Raw genomic sequence first — 25,321 nt, forward strand, 5'->3', positions numbered from 1 at the left:
GATTACATTTATCTGCAAGTTGTGCTATGAATCTTCATATGGATTGAAGTCTCCCTTGCAAAGATCGAAGCTAACTGATGTTTTGTGGTGGTTGCATCTCTAGGATGCCCTTGACTTTTGTTGGATCGGCTTCAATTCCTCTTTTTGATACAATGAATCCTAGGAGCTTCCCGGAGGTTACTCCAAAGACACATTTCTTGGGGTTTAATCTTACTTTATATTTTTCCAACCGATCAAAGACGACTGAAAGTATGTCCAAATGTGTATTTCTGTCTATTGATTTGCCCAAGAAGTCGTCAACATAATCTTCCATAGTAACATGCATGAGATCATGAAAGATAGTAGTCATGGCTCTTTGATATGTAGCGCCTGCATTTTTTAGCCCAAAGGGAATGACATTCCAGCAAATGGTTCCCCAAGGACAAGTAAATGCCATTTTGTGCTGATCCTCAGATGCAATTTTTATTTGATTGTAACCAAAGAATCCATCCATCAAAGATAACATCGTATGACCTGTTGTGAGATCGACGATCAAGTCAATATTTGGTAATGGAAAATCATCCTTAGGACAAGCTTTGTTGATGTCTCTGAAATCTGTACATATTCTGATGCTACGATCTGGTTTACTGATAGGCACTAATTTGGAGATCCATTCAGGATAATCAATTGGGCGTATGAATCTGACATCCAATAATTTCTCAAGTTCTGCTTTGACTAGTATTGCCACTTGTGGATGCATCTTTCTTAATTTCTGTTTCACTGGTTTTTCCCCCGGTTTAACTATCAAATGATGCATTACCAAATCCGGATCCAATCCAGGCATATCAGCGTATGACCATGCAAAGTTGATTTGTCGTTCTGTGAAGAAACTTATGAATTTTGACCTTTCTGACTCTATCAAAGATTGAGCCAGGAATATGTTGTGTGGAACTTCTTCTGTACCAATGTTTGTTTTGATAGTCTCTTCTACCAACATGGATGACTTTTCCTCATATGATGCTGGGAGAATGTTGAGCCTTCCATCTTCGGGTGCCTCAGAGAGGTTTTCACCCTCAAATACATCCTTTCTTTTTACTTTTTTGGGGTCAGACAGCACCGCAGTGTGGTTTTCACCATAAGACCCTTGGTTTGTTTTTATTTTTTATATTTTTGTGACTGGAAGGTCCGACACCTCACCAAAATATGCCACGCTGTTGAGTTCTATAGTGTATCTCGCTTTATGGTCCCCAGGGGGAATATCCTCTCGTATGCCAAGATAGTCAATAAGGGCTTCATCATTTTGGAATGTGTCAAATTGTGCAGGTCCTTCATGGTCCCAGTCAATAAGTTGGTGGTGAACAAGGGGAAGGCCTTTGATGTCTTCAAAGTTAGCGGGGTTAAGAGTGAAGATGTAGTTATATTCAGGTATGTCGAGGTAGTTATCGAGGTCATCGTTGGCACTCTCCTCATCAGTCTCGATCATGAACGAATCCAAATTATCATCACTAGTAGTGCATTCTGGCACATGTGTTCTCATTCTATGTGATTTCAACCCAGGACCTAGAGGCAAAGACTGTATGGGATCCTCTAGGGTTGTTTCTTGACCAACTTTGAATTTCCTATTAAACTCCTCTTCTTCTATTGGTTCACTTGGTTCTTTGAATGTCTCGGCGAGCTCATAGTCACTAGAGGATTTGTCTAAACCCCATTCCCATTCATTGGAGTCTGTGGAATAGTGACTCTCTTGTTGAATTTTGGCAGCTTTGATTTGTAATGCTTCTTCTATCCTTTGAGTGTGGACCTTGGAAGTCACAAAACCAAGTCCCTTCGAGCGTTCCTTTTTGAATGTCAATTCAGGTTGTAAAGGTTCAATGATACCTTCCTTTTTTAACCCAAGAGGGCTTCTGCCATCATACCCAAATTTTTTTAGAATCTTGAACCCTTTGCCATACTTCTCACATGGTATACCGATGTGATCTTGTGTATCATTTTCAAGGTCTTTGTAAAGCATTTTGTATAAGTCTTCCTCTTCCAGTTCACCCCATTTTTGAAAGATAGTAGGGTCCCATTTGAGTATAATGATAGATACCTTCTTATTAGGATGTGGTCTTCCATATTCTTTTGGTAAACTCATGACTTGTTGTAAGTACATGGTCTGATTCAAAGTGTATTCACCCATGCCCTTGTCCTGGAATTTGCCCTTAAGTTCACCTTGTTTTGATGTCAAAGGTTTTAATGACTCGGGATCAATGTATGCTGAAGAAGGAACAGCTTCGCGATTACTGGGAATGATGGTCTCAATTTTTGGTCTCAAGTTATTGCAATATATGAATGGATTAGGATCTCCATTAACTGTTATTTCAACTCCATTGTGAGGAAACTTGATGCATTGGTGATATGTAGATGGGACCGCCCTCATTTCATGAATCCAAGGACGTCCTAGCAATATGTTGTATGTGAGATCAAGATCTAATACTTGACATACCACATCCTTTGTAACTGGCCCAACTCTAAGAGGTAAGGTGACTATGCCCTTGGATGAATGCTCTTCATCATCATATGCTTTGATGGCAATTTTGTTTGTAGAATTCACAGCTTTGTCGGAATATCCCAATTGTTTAATAGTGCTAATGTACAAATGTTTAGACCCGCTCCTCCATCTATCAGGACTCGTTTGACTCTATGTTTATGTATCAAGGCTTCAATGTGTAATGGTGCATTATGTGGCTAACTTACGGAGGCGTCATCGGCTTCTATGAATGTAAGAGAGTGTGGAATGGAAAGATATCCCACCATGGCTTGAAATTGGTCCACGTTCAACTCAGTAGGAACGATAATGTCTCTCAAGATTTTGTCAAGAATAGCTTTATGTGCGGGGGATATGCATAAGAGCTCAAGGATGGAGATAAGCACAGGTGTCTTCCCTAACTGTTCTACAAGGTTGTATTCAGGCTTGGTTGATGAGGAAGTGGTGTTTTTAGCTAGAGCACCTTGCAAAGTGAATTTACCTCGATGATTTGTAACATGACATTCAGAGGTAGGTTTAGAAGAAGATCCAATTCCTTTCAGAATGATCTTTGGTCTCTGGGTAGAATTCTTAGGGGTTTTGTCCTTGATGATAATGGTAGAGACATAATTGTCCATCGAGATGTGATTAATAGTTGAATCATAGTTATAAGATGCTCTGGTATAGTTGGTCTAGTCATCTATGGCTACAGCTTTTCCCTTGTCATGTTTTGGGAATGGTTCCTTAAACATCTCATGTTCTTGATTGGATGAGTGTCCTTCAATCTCAATGTCACCTCTATCAATGAGATCTTGTATGATGTTCTTTAGTCGATGACAATTTCCTATTTTATGACCCTTGCTCTTATGGAATTCACAATACTCATCATCATTCCACCAATTTGGTTTGACCTTTGGCTCATATGGAGGAAAATCTGGAATTGTGATTACATTGTTTGCCACTAGCTTCTTGAAAATTGACTCAAGTGGTTCTCCCAATGGAGTGTACTTCCTTCGTGATCTAGAACTTGTTTGAGTATTCACTTGATTGTTTGTAGAGCTTGATCCAGAAAAAACGATTTTGGGTCGCACTGTACTGGCATCAACAACACCATCATTTACTGTGTTCTTGTTTTTATTCCAAAATCTTGGCTTATCTTTTCTTTTAAAGTCATCTTTGTTTTCCTTGAATATCTTAATGACTCCTTGTTCAATTAGGACCTTTTCTGTTGCTAAGCCTTTTTCAATGATGTCCTTGAAGGTGGACAAACAAGCTTTCCTTATATCATAGCCAATGTCTTTGTTAACATTCTAGGTGAACATCTCTACCATTTGTTTTTGTGGAATTTCACAAGAGCATCTGCTGGCTAGATTCCTCCATCTTTGTAAAAATAATGAAAAAGACTCTCCATCCTTTTGCTTGGTGTTCCACAAAGTAGTGACCGATATGTCTATCTCTATGTCGTATGAGAAATGTTGGATAAATGCCTCTACTAAGTCACCCCATGACTTAATACTAGGTGGAAGTTGGGAGAACCATTCCATAGCTTGATCACCTAAGCTTTGTGGGAATAATCTCATCAAATATGTCTCTTCTGAAGCTACCTCAATGCAAGCTATGAAAAAATGTCTTATGTGTGCCTTAGGATCCCCTTTTCCTCTATACTTATCAAACTTAGGTGTCACAAAGTGTGTAGGAAAAGGAGGCATTGGAATGCTCTTGTCAAATGGATAAGGACATATGTCTCTCATTGTGTATGTTGGCTTCGATGTATTTATGTCCTCCATTTTCTTTTGTAAGTCCCTGATTTGTTGCTCCGAATTGTTTTTCGGTGGAGACCGACTTCTTGGACCATACCCCATGCTTGAAGCACCGGGTGGAGGAGGAGCATGTTGCATATATGGATGATATTGATCATACACATGTTCATATGGAGGAGGTCTATAATGATGTTGCATATATGGACCACTTGGTATAGAGTCATGTTGAGGAATGAAATATCTGCTTTGTCCATGTATACCATACTCTATAGGCATGTCATGAGTTTGTTCTAGTGTGTTGCCCCCAAATTTGACATGGGGTTTCCTTGTGTCCAAATTTTGAGCATGCCTTTGAATATCTAATTGCTTTGGTGGTTGATCCTTAGCATTGGTATGTGGTTGAGTATATTTCTCTGCATAAGACTTCCATAATGGTCTGCGAAGGTGAGTATCATATGCTTGACCATGTGTGTATGGGACCTCTGGTTTTTGAAACAAAGATGATGGTGATTCAGGCACCATATGTGGTCCTCTATTGCCTCCACTATTAGGCCTCCTTTGATCCATGTTGGAGTGAGTTTGTTGCAAAGGTTGATTTTCCATTATTTGAGACATGTCAAAATCATGAGGTATCTTGGCTCCACTTTGTGCCATCACTTGTAGGAAGTATTGTCTATCCCTCCTCATTATTTCCTCAACCAATCGATTAAAATGACGATTCATAATGGTGTCTTCCACTTCTGCTGAATGTATAGAAAAGTTGTCCATATTTTCATTGTGTGTATCATTGTTATTTGTAGTATCCATGTGCTCAACATTTGGAATGTTTCTATAGGCATCCATGTCAGGTAATGTAGTATGATCAGAATTGAAAAAGATATCATTGTCATACTCATAGGAACTCATGTTTGCGGACTCTTGAGCCTCTTTAGTTTCTCTCCTAGATTTTTGGGAACGGGTTTCAACCATGAATTAGGTATTGACCAAGATGTGTGAGACTAGATGAAAATGAAGAGAGTATGGAAGACCAAGAGTTGGATGAAATGTAAATGAATCTAAAGTGTACTTGCGATGTCCAAAGTGTAAGACCAAGTATGTATGTAGTAGAGTAGGTGTGGCTTCCAAAGAGAGGATAGTTTCTCTTGATGAAATAAGTTGACCTTGACTCTAAGTAAGACCAAATGAGACCCAAAGGTGATACACCTTGATGAGGGACCACTTAGCAAAATGTTGTTGTATGTAGTGTGTTGACAAAGTATGATGAGGACAAGCAAGTGACCTTTTCACTCAATTTTAGACAAATGCAAATGTAATGTAAGGTGTAAAGCAATGATGGACTTTGTGAGACCCAAAGATAGGTTGAAAGCTAGATGAAAACCTGAAGAGATAACCTAGGAAGCTTAAGAATTCTGAAACTGACTGTGTTTGTTTGCTGGACTGTAAAAGTTTTTTAATTCTGAACACAGACGTGCCTGTATACTACACAAATGTGATTTTCTGACACAGACGCATTTCTGCCCTTCACAGACACGGTTATTTGACACAGACGCTATTCTATCAGACACAGACACGTTTCTGCAAAATTTGTGCAATTTTTTTTCAATCTGTGAAGTTGCTTTGTTGTGACCAAATCTGAATGTTTGACTGTTTTTCGTGACAAGAGGACATAGTGTTGATGAAGACTCAATGTCTGCAAGTGTTTAGACTCAAAAATGACTCAAAAAAAAGTGTGTTGTTTGATGTAAAATTGTTTTACACACACTTGAAGACACAAAAGACACAATGTTTTGATGTTCGGTCTTGAATGTTTGAATGTTTAAAATAAGTCAAGCACAATTCTTATGGCTGGCCAAGACAATAGTTGTTGATCCCACATGGAGTTTCCCCCAAGGCTATGCTATTTAGAGCGGATACTTAGATGCTTGACCCCACTGGCTCCACCCTTAGCACTCACTTCTCGGGGCAGCCAAGCATCAGTCCCCACAAAACTCCTTGTGGCGAACTTTGTATCTCTACTAAGAACCGTATGTGTGTGGGCTGCTACCAAAGGTCTGACCTCCTGCCCCAACAACTAGAAGGATTTGGGCTTCTAAAACAAAAAGGTACTAGTAAGGGCATCCACTCGTGTGGCCATACATGCGGAACTTTCAACTCTATAAATACAGAAGGCTCCCAGCTGGTAGGGGTTGCGCCCTACAAATGATCAAATAAATTTGATCAAATGGGTTTATGGGGAGACATAGTGTCGGTATGAACTAATTAGCACACGTTATTCATAGTTTTCACCATGAATACAGTTATTTATAGTGGTTTGGAAGAAGATGGCTTTTCTTTTGCTACCACTTGGGTCGTTCTCTCCTCACTAGTAGTCCTAATGACCACACGGGGAGACAGGCCCTCTAAAGATTAAACAAAAAGAGACTATTGCTCAAGACACAAAAGATAATGATTCAATTTTAGTGCACCAATTGAAGTGTTTGCTAGTCTATGAAAACAAGGCACACAATTAAAAATCCAAAAACCCTTGCCAAGGACTTGCAACAAAGATTTATTAATAGTTTGGATTGTTTGAAATAATCACCCCTTCCTGCAAGCACACAAGTTAGGTAAATTTTAGATCCAAAAGACTTTGTAAAATGGGGGCCTTCGACAAAATGATTTTTCTTTCAAAACAAGCTACACCAATTTCGTTAGCTAGATCTGAAAATGTTAGCTCAAAATAAACCAGATCTAAAAAATCAAATGACTAAAAACCGAATCAATGAAAACCCCCAAAAATGAAATTAGTGCGCATAGACGCGGGCATCATTAACACAAACGCGACTTCTGGATGCAAACGTGCTTCTGTGAAACACAGACGTGGCTCCGAAATGCAGACGTGGCTTTTGGACGCAAACGTGCCTGAAAACCCCACAGACACGACTAGGGAACACAGACGCGATTTCCGGAATCTGCAAAAAAATAAAACTGTCGAGGGTGTGGATGCAATCCTAGATGTCACAGATGCGACAGAAAACCAAAAATGCGATCCGAAAGTACGCAGACGCAAAAATACCAAAATACTGTCGAAAATGTCAAATCTGCAACTTCAAAAACACAAAATCTGCAACTAGGATGTTAAATGCAAAAGGGACAAGAGTCCCACCGGGCGTGCCAAAATGTATATGGTGAAAATGGATAACAACAATAATAATTGAAAGACTAAATGAATTCAACCACAAAACCCTAGCTTAACAACAACAAAGATCCACCATAACATATGAAGATTACCTAAGACAATGCAAATCAAATGAAATCACAAAGATTATACCATCACATGTCCAATAGGGTTTGAATCTCCATTCTTCCTATCTCCATTGATCTTGCTTGATATATTTGCTCTCAGATTTTATGTGCACAAGAGCTCAACAAAGAATGGAATGTGGTTGCAAGTAGGATCTCATATGAAAAGCGTAGTGTAGTCAAATGCATAAATCGATTAGCCGGGGTTTGATAATGAAGGAAGCATCTCCTTATATAGAAGACACTATAAGAAATGGAGGGATAAGATTGAGAGGTGTAAAAGAGGTTGGCTATGATTAGAGGGTAGGTAGAGAAAATAATAAAATAATGAAAGGGTAGGTAGTGTATGAATTAAGAGATGAATGACATGTGTCATGGGTAGAAAAGGCTAATGAATTAATTAAATAAATAAAGATTTATTTAATTAATAGAGGAAGTGGGATCAAATTAAATAAATAAAATATTTATTTAATTTAGGAAAAGGGATAATTTAAATAAATAAGTGTATTAATGTAAATGAAAAATAAGGCTAGAAGAGGATAAATGAATTAATTAAATAAATAAAGATTTATTTAATTAATAGAAGAATTAGGCTAAAAATAATTAAATAAATAAAATATTTATTTAATTAGACATGACAATTTTAGGTGTCTACACTATGAACTTGGATTTTGGCAAAATAAATCTCTTTTCAAATTTATGTTCTTTTTTTTCCTTTTCGATGAATTGAGATTTTCACTAGTTAGTTCTTTTAACTTATGTTCTTCTTCTCCTTTTCAGTGAATTGAGACTTTCACTAGCTCTTTTATCAATAAACCTAGTGGGTCATAAACTTGTGTTTTGGCTAAAAAGACCAAACTTGCAAATCCAAAGGGCTCGAGCAGCAATGATCGAAGACCAAATTGGTGGTCGAGGATGAGGATGAGGATGCATCGTACAGTCTTCCAACAATCTATAAACATGATAGGGCATGATTCAAATATCAATACCTAATCCTGTCATGCTCTAATACACTTCTCCCTACACATTGATTGAGGGTTGGGGATTGGTCATACATCAAACTACACACTAGAAAATGAAAATCACAAATGATAAACACCAAGTCCAAATATTGATGATTGATAGTCATAATCATGTCAAAATATGCAAATAGAACACTAAACTCTTGAGAGCCAAAGCTTAATATACTTAAAATTTTGAACTCTCAACCTCTGAGAAAACCAACTTTGACATCAATGGCCACATAGCCAACAAACACAAACAACATCAGCCTTTGACATCAATGACAACATTTCCAACAATAATAAAGAATGGAAATAGATAAAAGAGTAAATTTTATCAAACTTTGAATCTTCTAAGATCTAAATAGAGCATTAGCAAGATGACAAAAATGATATAGCAAGAAGGAAAAAAAGTCAAATAATTTAACTAAAGATTTAAAATATTAAGAAGATGAAATAATCATTAATAGAGAAACATAGAATTGATTGGTTTATATCAAGATTGCTACCAAACACCAAAACTACATTAGATATTGCTACCAAACACCAAAACTACATTAGATAGGAGAAATCTCAACACATTCTCAAACATGATAGAATTGCCATGAAAAACATAAGCACATCCTAATAGAAGAAAGAATAAAGTATAACAGAAGCACATCTTAGCAAAAGATAGAATAAAGATATATATATAATAAGAAATTGAAGAAAATGAGATTAGAATAAGAAAACATAAGGTCAAATAAGACATCTTAGCTAAACATGAAAAATAGTCCAATAAAACCACTAGTATAAATAAATAAAGAAATTGTGTACACCTATTATATAGAAGGTTCTCTTAAATTTGAATTAAAATCATTCCTTAGGGAGCTGGAAAGCATGTCTACTATGGAATTTGTAGCAAATGGGCTGACCACGAGATAGATGATTTCCCTTCCCCATTGTTCAGGTTAAGAGATAATAAGGAAGATTCAAATTCAAGAGATAATAAGGAACATGAATCTTGGTGAAACCAACACTTTGAAGGTACTTTCTTCTTATAGGCTGTATTATTCTTCAATTTGATTTTTTTAGTTATCAAGTCAATGATATTCAGAAGAAGTTTAGATTATTCCCTTGATCAGATGGTAAAGGACAAAAGAAAAAGAATTCGGTGAGATGAGAATGGTGTTGCTTAAATAAAATACAAGGAGACCTTGGTCTCAAAGACTTAAAAATCCATTCAAATATATCTTTTGTAATGAAATGGATTTTAAAAGTTATAGAGGATAATGAACCCTGGAAAGTGCTTGTGAGAAACAACATCTAATTGGCTTCCCCCAAACATGCTAAAGTTTGAAAAGGCTTGAATATCTATGATTCATTATTTGGTTAATTCTTTGTGGTCCCTTGTAGTTCATTAGTATTTGGAAAGAATGGAAATTGGTTAAAAAATATGATAAATTTGGCTGTGAATTTTACAGAAAAGAAGGCAACAAAATCTTTTATTCTAGATCTGTATGGTGAGACCTAAATCTTTTATCTGTGAATTTTACAGAAAAGAAGGCAGCAAAATATTTTATTCTAGATCTGTATGGTAAGACCTATATCATAAAGACAAACCCCTTGCATTGTTATAGGGTTGTTCGTCTAAGATTTGGTACATAAAAGGCATTAAAAGTTTTAATCATATTAATTTAAAAATGTAATTAAGGTCTCGGTCTGACCTAAGTATTGAGTATGGTCTCCCCCAATCCCATTCTAGAACATACTTGAAGTGGTTAGGGAAGCTTGCAAAGCTCTAAAATTTCCTATTAAATCTACTGCTGATTTAGTCATGGTAAATAATGCAAAATGGCATGATGGCATAGTATCATCTAAATTGAACTCCAAATTGGTCTATAACTCTGTGGTAAAGACACATGTCGTGACTAGTCGCCTCGATGTTTGTTGGAATCTGAACCTTAATCCTACCAATTGGTCTAAAATTCTTAATCACCAAAGAAATCTTGCTTTAAATGGCTCTCGATTTTAAAGAAACTCTATCCACTTTGCTCAATACCTGAAAGTAAGTATTGAGCATATCTTCTTTGACTGTCACTCTGCTAAAATCTAGGTTGGATTCTTCGGGTACAAATAGAAGTCCGTGTACAAGCTTAAACCTTGTTTATCTTCTTTGACTATCTCTTTGCTAAAGTCTAGGTTGGATTCTTTGGGTACAAATAGGTTGGATTCTTGGGATACAAATAGAAGTCAGTATAAGCTTGAAACCTTGTTTGGCTGCATTAAGGGTCTTAGCAAAATTTATAATCCTCTCTAGCTTATTTTATCTTTTGACTTTTGTGGAAGTATAAAAGTAAAGGTTGGTTTCAAGACAAGAAAAGAATCTTACTAATCTTCTAAAAAACGCATATTCCATGTTGTTTCAATGCATGTGAATGCATGTGACTATTGCAGGAAGAGGTTCCAAGAATTGATGGATGTAAGACACACCACAGAGACATGTCAGAGATCAAGTATGCTAGATATTGGCCATACACAAGGAAAGGTGATGAAGAATTTTTAAGGAGCTAAAAGAAATATAATAAGAAATACCAAACCAGTCTCATGGAGGACCTAAGGTTCAAGGATGAATGTAAGGACAGCCAGAAGTTGTGAGATCCAATGAAGAACTCTCTGCCATTCAGCCACCTATAGGGTGGAATGAAGAGAAACCTACGAGGAAAGCTTTGCCTGACTTGTTTCTGCTATCTATAGGGTCGGTGATAGTTGTCTCTTTGACTATGCTGAGCATGATATTCAGTGATAGTAGTGCCTTATACTGACAATGATATGACTGTGCTCTCTTTCTAAGCATGTGATATATAATGCGAGTGTTTTCTGGAAGGTAATTATAGGCTCTAGTATTACTCAGGACTATAATGTCTGATCTGAACTGTGACACTGTCATCTTTATTTTGGGTTCTCTGCTCTGAACTGTGATTCTTTGTCTGATCTGAGCTGAGCTGGACTGTATCCTCTGTGTTTCCTTTTGGTAATATGTTATCAATTCAAAAAAAAATTGCTTAGGAAAATGTTTAATAGATTTTCTTTTTAAATTTGTAATGAACTTGGTAAATTTTTCGGTTTCCCATTGAAGCTAAAATAATTTTAGTCTCTTGATTATTTTAAGAGATCTTAGACTTATGTTTTAAAAGAGGGTCCATACAAACCTCACTTGCATATTAAAAAGCCCTAATCAGACATGATATCTAGCTTTTCTAGGCTAACTCTTCACTCGAACATATAAATTTAGCTAAGCTTATATACTTCTATAATTTTGTTTATATATAAAATACCTTTCCAAAGTGTAAACCATGCTCATGCTTGTAGGTTATTATGTTTTCTGATTACGAATTCCAATTTTTGATCATCTTATTAAACTCATTTCAACCTGAGACGAGGATACATGCTGCATCTGCAACACAAAAATTTATAACACCCTTATACAAATCAAGTTTATTCCATCTATGAACTAAACTGATAAAAGAACTCTTTGTGTTGCTACAACCAGTTTCCTCCATAGCAAGACATAACTATTGTTAAGAATGATGAGCAGTATAACTGCAATTATGAATTTTGCACAAGATGAGGTGAATTTATAGAGGATTAGCTATAATGCAAACAAACTATTCTTTGTTAGCTTTATTCTGAGTTGGTTTCTTTTTGTTTCGAGGAGTTGTGTACTTCGTTCAAAGGGAGAGAAAATATTTTATCAATTTGGTTTAATTTTCTTTCATTGGATCTTCTCTTCTTTGTAGGAATTCAGGTTCAAACTGATTGGATGAAGACCCTATATCTTCTAATGCACTTCTTCAACTAATATGTAATTCTAGAGTTTCGGGAGCTTTTTGACCTTGCATGACTTTTACCAATAATTTCATCATGTCTTTGAGTGTGCAGATTATTTCTTTCTTCCCTACATCCATATTGAGCATTGTAACAAAAAAAATTCAAGCCTTCTCTTTCTCTATCAATTCATTTTTCCTTTTGTCTGCTATCTTGTTCCCCAAATTAAATCAAGGTTGGTAAGATCAAGGCTTTAATATTACTACAATATCTCATAGAATAGAAATATTATATAATTTCTACTCAATTCAATTCCACTAGATTTATTACAATATCCAATCTAATAAAGCAAATATTATTCTCAATAGAACATATGAAAATAGGAAAGAATTCCCTTTAAATGGAAGCTTGATTAACACAACTACTACACTAACCAATTTACTCCTTTTTAATTTAATGTGATTTCAACTTAAGTCAATTTTGACTTTACCAAATCTTATGAAATAACTACAATAGTTATTATTATGAGAAAATGTTATAGATCAATAGCACTTGGTGCTAAAGGAGCACCATAGACATACAAACTAAAGTTCCCTATCACTCAAACAAACAGGCACTATAGAAGCTGCCTAAATAATAGATCATTGAAGCTGAAACACAAACTCTTGGATAAGGAATTTTCATCCACTAATCAACTATGCAAATTTAGGGGGTTTCCATCCTCCAATAATCTCTAGATGAACATGATGTGTCATTATTTTACATCCACCATTATTTTGCATTCCTCTATCCTCCATTTATGCATCAAATATCATTACGTGGAACAATTTGATGAATGCATGTAGATGGAAGTAAGTTGGTCTCAATCATTACGTGGAACAATTTGATGAATGCATGTAGATGGAAGTAAGTTGGTCTCATTGTATTTAGGTATTTTTCTGTAAATTATTTTGATGTATAATTATTATTTTTTATATGATGTTATTTATAATAATTCAAATAGATTAACTATTCATGACCTTAATTGAATCATTATTATTTGACAAACCATTTATACCTCCCGCCAACATCATCAAGTAGTTTATATGGTAACCATAGTTTTCATTTCAAAGCAGAACGCAGATACATCATAAGCTTTGTACTAGGGACTGGACCTCTAAGGAACAAATACTCTTGTCCCATAGAAATGAAACTCACTTATAAGACAAGAGAACCTGCAACTGCAATATATTATTTAGTTTCCATTCCTATTATAGGATCACATGGGTATAGAAAGTAGTAACTATATATATAGAGAGAGAGTAATAATGGATGTTGTCATTTGCAGTTGCAGGAGTCACAGGTGCAGTTGGAGCCATACTTGCAATCATTCTCTCCTGCCACTGTCACACCTTCATCAACATACCTGTATCATCCCAAAAACACTACAATCAGTGTAATTAAACTCAGATAAAATCACCTTTTGTAGCTTTGAAAGGATTGCTTACCCCCTGTCAGAGGCTGTTAGGCCTAACACAATTGACTGTGCAACAGATTTCTCACCACCTGTGAGATCAGGATACATGCCACATCTGCACCACAAAAATGACCAGAATCTCTCACTGTTCAATCTTTTTACATATATAAACAGAACAAAAAAATAACATGGGTATGTTGATTAAAGAATTTTACCTTTTTTAAGGACAAAATTATATATTATCAAAATTAATAGTAATATTGAATAATCTAAATATTATGTGTCATGATGAATTGCAAAATATAATCTGAAACATTGATAAAAGAACAATTTACCCCTTGCACCCACTGCCACAACTGCAGCTGGACCCACATCCACAGTTTCCTCCACAGCAAGACATGTTTATTATCTTTTGCAGAAGCAGCTCAATGAAAGTTAACAATGAGCAGAACAAATGCAATTATGAATTTTGCACAAGATAGGGTGAATTTATAGAGGACTAGCTATAATGCAAACAGTGTTCTTATGTCACCAATGACCTTAAAAAATGGGCATCATTGAACATGGGCAAAGGAAAGAATCTTATGAGCCGCCCTGCTTTAAGATTTTGACAGAGAAAAGAAGCCACAGAGATGTTAATAACTTTTTATTTTATGCTGTAAGGAAAGTTCTGTTATTTTAATGGCAGGATGAAAGCAATGTCTGGCATAAGGCTATCAAATAAAACCAAGGAGTCCTTTTTTTTGGCTCAAATAATTGAAGGTTAGCGAGACACCCAAAGGAGGAGATTACTTTAGCTCAACAGAGGTCATTGTAAGGTGAAGAATCCTAGACTAGTTTTTCCTTTAATAAGTGTTAATGGGTTCTTTTTTCAGATTGCAGAAATCTTTTTGATTGGATTTCATGACTTTGTACTAATGGTCAATCAAGGGATCCCCAGTCCATAAATGATAATAGTTGTCTTTCTTTCATATACTAAGAAGATTTATAATTTGATTGAAAAATTGAGTAATTAATGGTAGTTTAATATTTAATATTTAATTTTCATTTAAAATGATTAATATTTGTATATATTGCATTCCATTGCATTCCATCCATCCATACATTCATAAATAGCTGCATATCATTCATACATAGTAATGACAATGGATACTCTATTTTCCTCTTCTTCTATAGGAATGTAATAGGTCCTCCATTTCTTCTATCTAACATTGAACGCCTCCCCACCCTCCCCATCTCGATAATCACCATCACATACCCTACATCGTGTCCCAATCAACCTAATCAAGCCACGTTCATCACCATCCATCTCTAAATAGGAGGGATTGTGTTTCCTATCCTAAGTCATCCAATAAGTCAAGAAAGTTACTCTATCTGCATAGGTACATCAACTCACGCACACCTAGACTATCAACAGATACTCTGATCAAGTATCTTCGGGTCTCAATAGGTAATCGATTATGGCAAACTTAGACTACAACAGGCATTTATCATAATGACCTAGTGTCAACGGGGTTGCCATGATTCCCCACAACCATCCATCACACGCACACACTATCAATTGATCAACCAATCAAACACAATCACATCGGACAATTACATCAATTGTCTACGTCTTAACGAGTGTTTTGCTTCATATACCTTGACTTCATCGGGCAATTCTATCAATTGTCTAAGTCACATCAGGTCACTTTGATTCACTTACTCAGACTTTATCATGTCCAAGCGACCAACTGACATCAACTGTCACGCTTTGACTTGACCAGGGCAATTAAACCGATTGCACCAGATTGTCCAACCAATTTTGATCAATTGTATAGAATCAATGCAAACCCCACACTACATCTACTATGTATCTCTTGCATGACCTCAAGGTACCCACTGGCTGCTTGTTTCTTCATATTCACTCCATTTTCTCCCATTCTTTCATCATTAGTTCTAATTTCTTCTATTCTACCTCCCCTCCACTTTTCATTCTTTTTCGAGAGATCGCCCGATTTTTCAAAAAAATTCGGCCCATCTCTCGAAGGGGCATACCACCCACTAAATTAACATTTCTGGGGCATATTTCTCATACCTGTCTTTCTTTCTTTGAAACGATGCGATAAACCGCACCGTCTCAAAGAGGAGCAAATGTAGTCACATAAATCTGTCCACTTAATTAAATGAATATTTAATATTTATTTGATTATTTAACCATCAATCAATAATTAATTATATTAATATATTTAATTAATTCATCTTAACCCTCTTCTCCTATTAATTAAATAAATTATTCAATTTATTTGATTTAATTCACTTAACCAAATTCAGACCATTAATTAAATAAATAAATCATATTTATTTAATTAAATATTCTCTCACATTTAAATAAATTAATATTTATTTAAATCCCCCAAAATCCCACCTATCACATTTAAATAAATTAACATTTATTTAAATCACCTTTATCCTCTACCCACTTGCATTTTCCTACAAATGCAAGTTGCACAATTATTTTAAATAAATAATTTATTTAAAATCACCTTTATCCTCCACCCACTTGTATTTTCCTACAAAAGCAAGTTGCACAACTATTTTAAATAAATTATTTATTTAAAATCCTATTTATCCTCACCCACTTGAAGCCTTTAATGGTTTCCTTTAAAGTCTTCAAACTTGATGGCTTTAAAGTCTTCAAACTTGATGGCTTCCTTCTATAGTCTTCTTAAGTCTTTAATGGTTTCCCTTAAAGTCTTCAAACTTGATGGCTTCCTTCTTAAAGTCTTCTTAAGACTTTAATGGTTTTCCTTAAAATCTTCAAGCCTTTAATGGTTTCCCTCAAAGTCTTCAAGCATTTTAATGTTTTATCTTCATTTTTCTCATTTAAATAAATTAATATTTATTTGAATATTTATCCAAATGCAAATTATACCATTTAATTGAAATAAATGATTTTATTTTAATTGAAAATACCAAAATTTCTCCCACTTGCATTTTCCTACAAAATCCACTTGCATGCCTAAACCCCTTCTAGAATTTTCTAATCACTTCTAAATAACCGAACCCCTTCTCTAAACTTTGTCACATTCCTAAGCAAAAGGGAAGTCACTTCTCAAACCCTCAAAGTCTTTGATAACCATTAAAGGCTTTCAACCTTCAACCACTAAATGGCTCAAAGTCTTTGATAACCATTGAAGGCTTTCAACCTTCAACCACTTAATCCCCAAAGTCTCCAATAACCATTAATGGTTACCTCAAACCCTCCCACATGGTTAAAACATTTGTTTTGACTCAACCTCTACCCAAACCAAAGGTCTCATCAGGCCATTAATGCTTTGCCCATGATTATCTCTTAAACATTTGCACAAAGGTTTATCCTTGGATTAACTCTTAATCCAGTGGGTAATCTTAATTTGGACTTGACCCTTAGCCTCTAGATAACCATGAGGTCTTCTCAGGCCTTTAATGCCTCCAACCTCTTCTCTCAACCCAATCCTATGTTGACACTTGTTACCATTTTATTGGTGCCAATTGTGCACATGGATCCCCAACTTTCAAACTTGGCCCTTGATTAAACCATTCAATCTTAACCCTTCATTTCCCCATTTCTTCTATAAATAGAACCCTTCTCCTCAAGCAAAAAAAGAGAGGAAGCATTAGAGTATTGTTGTTATACTGGCATTAGCATAGAGCTTTCTCATAGCATCACTATCTACACTTGCATAGCATTTGCTTATCATATTCAACTATCTTGAATCTCCATATGGCATCCATGGCTAGTGCTAAAAGCTGAGAGCTACACTCATTTGGGACTTGGAGAGGAGAGGAACAAGGGAGGAGCAACTATGAGCATCTTGATTAGCTATTTTATTCTATGTTTATATGCTTTCTATTTCATGCTTAATATCTCTCTTGATATGCCTGTTTAGGATAATCTTTTGTTGCTAACACTAATGTTTGTTTCTTGTGCTCTTGTGTGTGTTGCCATCAAACAGATTTTCTAATCCTTTTTGTAGAGCATCAATATTTATTTTTAAGTTTTATTGATAAAAATATACATTTAATTATTTAGTCATTTTATATTTCTTAAAAATGAGGATTTCTCTTTTCAAAGTTGAATTATATTAATGTAAATAATTTGGACTTATGAACTCAATGATCTAGTGGAAAATAAACTTGCAAGCTCATCAATCCTACAAAGATTTGAATCAAGGAGTTAACTATTTTAACATGAATGAACGATTCAAACTCATGAATGAAATAGCAAAGCAAAAGCATAAAGCCCATAAATTCAATAATTAAATCTTGATGACTACAATAACAATGTTATGTTTTAACCAATACACTATATCATAAACAATAAGAATAATTATTTAACATAAAAAATAAAAAATAATATAATATAAAAATTAAGAATATTTTTTTTTATTAGTAAAATGCAACCAAATCTACTCCAGAATTTATATTAACAAAATTAATATTTACAATTTTACAATGTGATACCGACACAAAAGATAAAATTTCTCACTGCAACACATATAGTCACAATAGACTATCAATTACATGATATAGATACCATATAGTTACTAGCATAAAAAACATAACAGAGACCCAAAACTTTTTGACAACCCTTGTTGAACCAGATAATAAAAGCTTTTTGAGATGATATCTTCACAACCTAGCTATCAAACTACACAAGAATGTGACGTAGAGATGAGCTAGAACCAATTTTTAACCCTCATTTGTCGACCCAAAACCATTGTCCTCCATATTCACCAAACTTTTAATTACTAAGCCAAAAGTAGCAAAAAAGAGTATTACCAACCATGTCTTCAATCTTTGTTGTAGAAAGCATCAGGACACACCATTTCAGAAAACTCATTAAGCCACTAGTGATTCTCAAAGACATCCATGCCCACATGTTTCTGAAGAAAATCCTGACCAACCACTACCCATATCCTATGTTGAGTCAAAGCCTCATTATATAGATTGAGCGTTGTTTCACCACCATCACTCTAGGTTGTAGAAGATTTAGGAGGTTGTATGGCCATAGGATTCCCAATCTCATCATAAACTACAATCTCCACATCATTAAGAAGAAATTATTCCTTAAATACCTCCCAAATGAAAATAGAATCTTCACCTTTGATACTCCCAAGTCTAGGAGTGAGGCCATAAACTAAGACGTTATGTTTGTATTTACCCAATATCTATTGGTGGAGTTGAAAAAATCTTTGTCCAAAACCATTCTAATGGCCTCCATTTCTAATAGCCCATGTGCTTGGTAGATTGATTTTAGTTTGGAATTCAAAATGAACCCTAACAAGAACATTTTATGTTTATCACAACTAGAGTCTTAAACCACACACACTAAGCAACATTTAAGCCTAGAGGATGTTAGTCAACTCTACGTGCTTAATACTTTTAAGCCTGGAAGTGTATTCTTAGTGTGAAAAAATGCATTAAGAAACATATTAAGCCTAGAAAATGTTAGTCAACTTTGAGTATTTAACACTTTTAAGCCTAGAAGTATAAGCTTAGTGTGTGTGATTTAAGTCATTTCGTTTATCACACCTCAATCATATTGGAGTCTCCATTTCAATTTTGAGTACATGATGAATGTATGTGAATGAAGCCATCGATGACCTTTTAAAGCTAGTCACACACTTCAAATTTATTAGTATATAGTTCCTTGTTTAGAATTCATTTAATGGCCTTGTCTGATAATTCCATTTGAGGATGCCACTCTACCATCTTTCTGATTTCACATGATTTGATATGATATTCTTATGAAAATATTCTTATATAGGATATAATGTCGATGCCAAAATCCTTTCTTCGTACAATCATTACCTCCATGTTGGTACTGCCTTAGCATACATGGATTTTCCAAATATATCAGGAGAAAAGTGCCTCATGTCCAATGCAAGGTAACTCTAACTTTAATATTTAACGTTTCTCACCAATACTTGGTTGACGTATGGTTGCCACCAATTTTTCATCCCTAAACATTGATTCCACTCCATTAGACCCATCATTAGCCAATATATCTGCAATGGTATTTGCTTCACAATATATATGATTGAGTGATATTGTTTCAAAGCTTCTGATTAATTTTGGGCTTTCTCTAACATAGCTCTTAGCTTCTAGCTTGGAGTTGAGCCCAATCTAAGTGCATTGATGACTAGGGTTGAATCTTCTTCCACATCCAACTGCGCAACCCCTATTTCATTACTAAATTTAAATCCTTGTATTAGAGCCATAAACTCGACCTTGTTGTTTTTGATTAAGTAAAAACATGTTTTAGGGGACCCAAAACCCTATTACAATTCAAAAGATAAGCATTAAAGAGACGAAATAAAATAGCTGCTAAAGCCAGCACAAAAACCAGCAGCAAAGAAAAAGACAGCAAGAAGCCAACAAGAAGTTGGCTCCAAACCTAGCATTACAAGTTACTTGAAAACCTTAATAGATTCCTCAGCATTTTGAACCAAGAGCATCATCGCCTTGGCCGCTTCCCTCAGGTCGTTGTTTTCCTCTCTCAACTGGCTATCTTTCGTATTGATCTCCATTCTAGTAGTGTTCTGCCTTGTTCTGCACCTGGGAGTCTGGTCAGTGGTGCTGGAAGTTGGAATATCATCAATAACAACTAGCTTTTTTTCCTAATTTTTCCTTTCCAGATGATCCACCAAAGCATTCATGTTCTAAGACGAGACTTTGAGGACCTAGAGACTACGGTTCATGAATTTTTTTAGAGCCTTCTCGGTACGATCGACCCTGGAGTTGATGTTGTCTTTATCCTATTCAACCTGCTCTTTCAAGGTTCTTATGACATCCTTTAGATGTTTCAAATCCCCTTTGATCAAATCCTTTTCCAGCCAATCCTCCATCTCGATTTCCTCTTCAGCTTCATTGGTTTCCACCTCATCATTCTTTTTCCCGGCATCCTTAATCAACTTATTAATCTTGTTGTCCAATTCCCTCTGTTTACTTTGCATGCTAGTAATGTTGTCAACAACCCATTTCTAGAAGTTGAAGGTCTCCAGAGCACAGTTACGGGCAGTATTCAAGATGGTGTTCGCAGAATCCCTACCTTGTTCCGTGTCCACAGAGTTAGGATTGTCATCCTCCTTAGAATTCAGAGCCACATTCCTGTTGTCCGATCCCATAGGGTTAGAGTGAGGGTTTTCATATTTACCCCCTTCATCCTCTTCACCAATGTTCTCATCCTTTTCATACTCCATATCATTTTTAGATTCCTTACCCTTTTCCTCCTCCACATCATAGTGCACCTCAATGTCCGCACTATCTGTGTCATCTTTCCTTTTTTTGTGGGTAGAAGCGCTAGGTTGTTCTGAATCCGAATCCGAATCTTTGCCACTCTCAGAAATATGTGCATTCATGATCAGAGGATCATCTTTGGTCGCCCTAGTATTGTCCTTCAGATGTTCATAGATGAGCAATATAAGCCCCTGATGGGCTATAGGGTATGAGTTTGGCTTTTTAGCATGGTTAGCAAGACTCTCATTCAGAGAGGATGCTAAATAAAAAGGTAGGGAAATTTTGGCCCCATGACAAGAGTGATTCAAAATAGCAAAGTGGTAGTTATAAATTTTTGTAAATCTACCATCAATAGTTAAATACTCCATTAAAACCCTTAAAACTTTTTTCCAAAAGGGCTTTACCTGTTGTGGAATGTAATAGGAAATGTTGTCTTTCTTCACAAGCTGTCCCTTCTCATCCTCCGATTTCAGGAATATTTTGAACACTTCAACTGCATACTTCCGATCCCTGTAAAATTTGGTGCCCTCCATTTGCAAACCCGTGACCTCGACGACTAGGTTCTCATCAATTTGCCATGTCTCCCCGAACAGGGTAACTCCGTTGTTACTCCAGCCTCTGGCAAAACCGTGAGAGACAGAATTTCTGCTTCCGTGAAGCTTTTCCATATAGTCAGTAAAGCCATATCTATGAAGTCTTCTCCAGACTTTTCTTTTGCTCTTCCAATTTTCGCATCTTGGGGGTTCGTTCCTGTTTAAATTACCACCCATTTTGATCTCCAGGTAGAAGTACCAGCAGCTATAGTTCACAATCCGCAGATGAAACCCCAAATGCTTGTGAATTCTGGAGTTACTAAACAAAGATTCTTTTGAAGTTTTGAAACTTTTGTTTATGGCCGCACAAACCCAACAATTATGATTATAATCTTTCTCACGCATATGATCATGAAAATGATGCCAAAAAACACTCGTTAACTAGCAATTCATCTGCCCCCAAAATCTATCTTTGGAATTCGTTCCCCAAAAAATAATCATGATTTTAACTAGACCCTTGGATGCGATCAAAATATAATTGCTCTTTAACCTCCCTTCTACAATGGATTTCTCCAATATAGTTAAAATCATTCTCCAAATTGACCCCTTCATTAGCTAAGAGGTCCGCTACCTTATTTCCTTCTCTTAGAGTATGAGTTATGCTAACACTAACATAGTTATTTAACAAATAATTTGTACTTTTAACTAAGTTAGTAATTCCAAGAAGCAGAGCTTGTACCTTTGAGGGCTTGGATGATGTTTAAGGAGTCCCCTTCGAGCCAGATTTTTTTGAAGTTGAATCCTTGAGCAAGCTGGAGACTTTTTAGCATGGCCAGAGCTTCAACCACATGATTATTTTGGACTTCAAAAGGAGAAACAAAAGCTGCAATGCATACTCCTTGAGCATTTCTGATAACTCGTCCACCACCAGACTTCCCAGGGTTTCCCTTAGCCACCCCATCAAAATTCACCTTTATCCAATCATGATCAAGAAAGCACCAAACAATATTATCTCTCCTATTCTTGTTGTTAGGTTTGCAGACTTTATGTATTAGGTTCCATTCAGTGAGGATATATTTTTCCATATCATTCATATTAGTAATAAACCATTGCTTATTGTTCTTATGAGGAGTATTGATGTTCTCTTTTATGGCCCTGTAGATTTTTTCAAAAACCACCTGAGAGCTACACTTAGCTTCCCTAAATATTCTGTTGTTTCTTTCTTTCCAAATACCCCAGCATATCATGGGGAGGGTCAAGGACCAAAGGTTCTTGATAAGCTAGCATTTAGTGGGGAAGTTCCATTTCCAGATAATATCCTTGATACTTTTGTTCGTAACCCAACTAACTTTCCATTTTTCCCACATTTTACACCAAATTTCCCAGGTGAAGGTGCAATGGAAAAAGAGATGATCAATTGATTCTTCCTCCTTCTGGCAAAGCTCACATCTATTAGGGAATTTAAAACCTCTTCGGACCAAATTGTCAAGAGTAAGGATACTATTGTGAGAAGCAATCCAAAAGAAAATGTTGACTTTAGGGATCAGAATGTTGTTCCAAACTTTACTCCAAATGGGATTACTGGTCTGAGAAAAAGTGTTTTTGTAGGCTGAAGCAACTGTAAATTCACCTATAGGATTACTTTTCCAGAGAAAAACATCATTATAGTCTTTGTTAAGGGAAAAGGACAATAGCTCCTTCTGGAGTAAGGAAAAACCATAATGACTAACATCAAGCCTCACCCATTTGTCCTCCTTCCAGTAGTCACACACCATAAGCCCAAACCTCCTTTTACATTCCTCAATAAATTGATTGATGTCTTGATCATAAAGAGCTTCATTCTTCATCCAAGGGTCCTCCCAAAACCTTATTTTGTCACCTTTTCCAAGGACCCATCCAGCTCCAGCTTTGGCCACTTTTATGGATTTGATAATACTATTCCAAATGAAGGATCCAATAGGAATATCTTCAGAGTCAAGGACCCCTTGGATAGGCTAATTCTAAATATATTTATCAAACCATATTTGATTCCAATCTTTCTTAGTATCATAAGCTCTCCATAATTGTTTAGCAAGAAGAGCTTTGTTAAAAGTTTTTAGAGCTTTAATCCCCAAACCTCCTTTGTTCTTTGGTTTACAAACTTTGTCCCAAGCAATCAAGGATATCCTCTTTTTTTCTTCAGCTCCTGACCATAAAAATATCTTCTGGATTCTTTCCAATGCTTCAACAAATTTAGTTGGGATACCAAATAAACTGAGGGCATAAACAGGGAGGTTCTGGAGAGTAGCTTGAAGGAGTTGCAATTTACCTGCTTGAGATAAAATAGAACCTTTCCAACCAGCAAGTTTTTTGTTGAATTTATCAATGATCATATTCCAAAAGGAGTTTGGGGGAGTTAAACCCAAGGGAAGACCCAGATAGGTGGAAGGGAGCATGTCCACCTTGCATCCAATAATTTTAGCAATTTTATGTTGTCTTAAGACAGGAGTATTCATGAAATATATAGCCGATTTGTCCCAATTGACTTGCTAAGTAGTAGCCAAAGCATAGGAATTAAGAGCAGATTTGAAGGCTTCAACTTCCCTAATAGAAGAATATCCCATTAGAATAGTATCATCAACAAACTGTTGATGAGAGCGAAAAACATTAGCAGAGGAAGGTTGAAGACCTTTGATGGTTTTGCTCAATTTCAGGTTGTGAATCAATCTACTCATGCTCTCTACCAAAATGTTGAAGAGAATAGAAGATATAAGATCTCCCTGTCTGAGCCCCCTTGATGTTTTAAAGAATTTCATAGGAGATCTATTAATCAAAATAGAGAACAAAGGAGTGGTGATCAGCTCTCTGATAATTTTGGTTATCTTCTCATCAAATCCAAAAGCCTCCATGATTCTAAAAAGAACATGTCACTCCACTTTATCATAAGCCTTCGCCAGATCCAACTTTATCAAAAATCCTTCTTTTTTAGCAAAATTGAGGGAATGAATATTCTCATGCACTAGAATGATAGAGTCCAAAATCTGCCTGCCAGGGACAAAACCTTTCTGCTCCTCAGAGATGATGAAGGGGAGAACAACCAAAATTATAGTGGTCAAGACTTTAGATATGATCTTATAGAAAGAGTTACATAGACTTATTGGCCTAAATTTTCCCATAGAATCCGCCCCAGCAACCTTAGGGATTAGGGAAATAAACGTGGAGTTGAGTTCCTTAAGGATTCTTCTAGCTCCAAAGAATTCTTTGACCGCATTAACCGTATCTTCTCCCATAATATGCCAGAATTTCTGGAAGAAAAATATAGGGAAACCATCAGGACCTGGGGCTTTATCCCCTTGAAACAAAAAGATGGCTTTTTTAATTTCTCCAGCAGACGGGATAGCAGATAGAGCCTTATTCTGAATAGGATTAATGATCTTAGGAATGATATTAACCAGATTGTGTTGGTGAGTATGGTCAATGTTCTTGCTACTAGTGAGGAGCTGATTGAAGAACCTGACAGCTTCATCCCTAATTTCCTCCTTATTAAGAAGAGTTTTGTCCTCTACAATAAGTTTAGAAATTTGGTTCATTTCTTTGTGTTTTAACGAGGTCATATGGAAAAATTTAGTGTTTCTGTCCCCAGCTTCCAGCTAAATTGCCCTGGATCTTTGCCTCCAATAGATTTCTTCCTTAGAAATAATGTTTTGGAGTTTGACTAGAACATCATCTTCCATGGCTTTGGAATACTTTTTATA

At 35.9% G+C, this 25,321-nt stretch overlaps 1 protein-coding gene across 1 annotated transcript; it reads right to left on the bottom strand.

The window, feature by feature from the left end:
* Positions 1-13,469: 13,469 nt before the first annotated feature.
* LOC131035210 (metallothionein-like protein type 2) lies at positions 13,470-14,228 on the bottom strand. Its single transcript, XM_057966863.2, has 3 exons — positions 14,127-14,228; positions 13,823-13,906; positions 13,470-13,740 (listed from the first exon to the last, which is right to left on the bottom strand). Exons 1-3 carry the CDS (start codon positions 14,189-14,191, stop codon positions 13,653-13,655), a joined length of 237 nt encoding a protein of 78 aa, XP_057822846.2. The 5' UTR covers positions 14,192-14,228; the 3' UTR covers positions 13,470-13,652.
* Between the last annotated feature and the right edge of the window lie 11,093 nt (positions 14,229-25,321).

Source organism: Cryptomeria japonica, chromosome 5 (genome assembly GCF_030272615.1).
Source record: "Cryptomeria japonica chromosome 5, Sugi_1.0, whole genome shotgun sequence".
NCBI classification, from domain to species: Eukaryota; Viridiplantae; Streptophyta; class Pinopsida; order Cupressales; family Cupressaceae; genus Cryptomeria; species Cryptomeria japonica.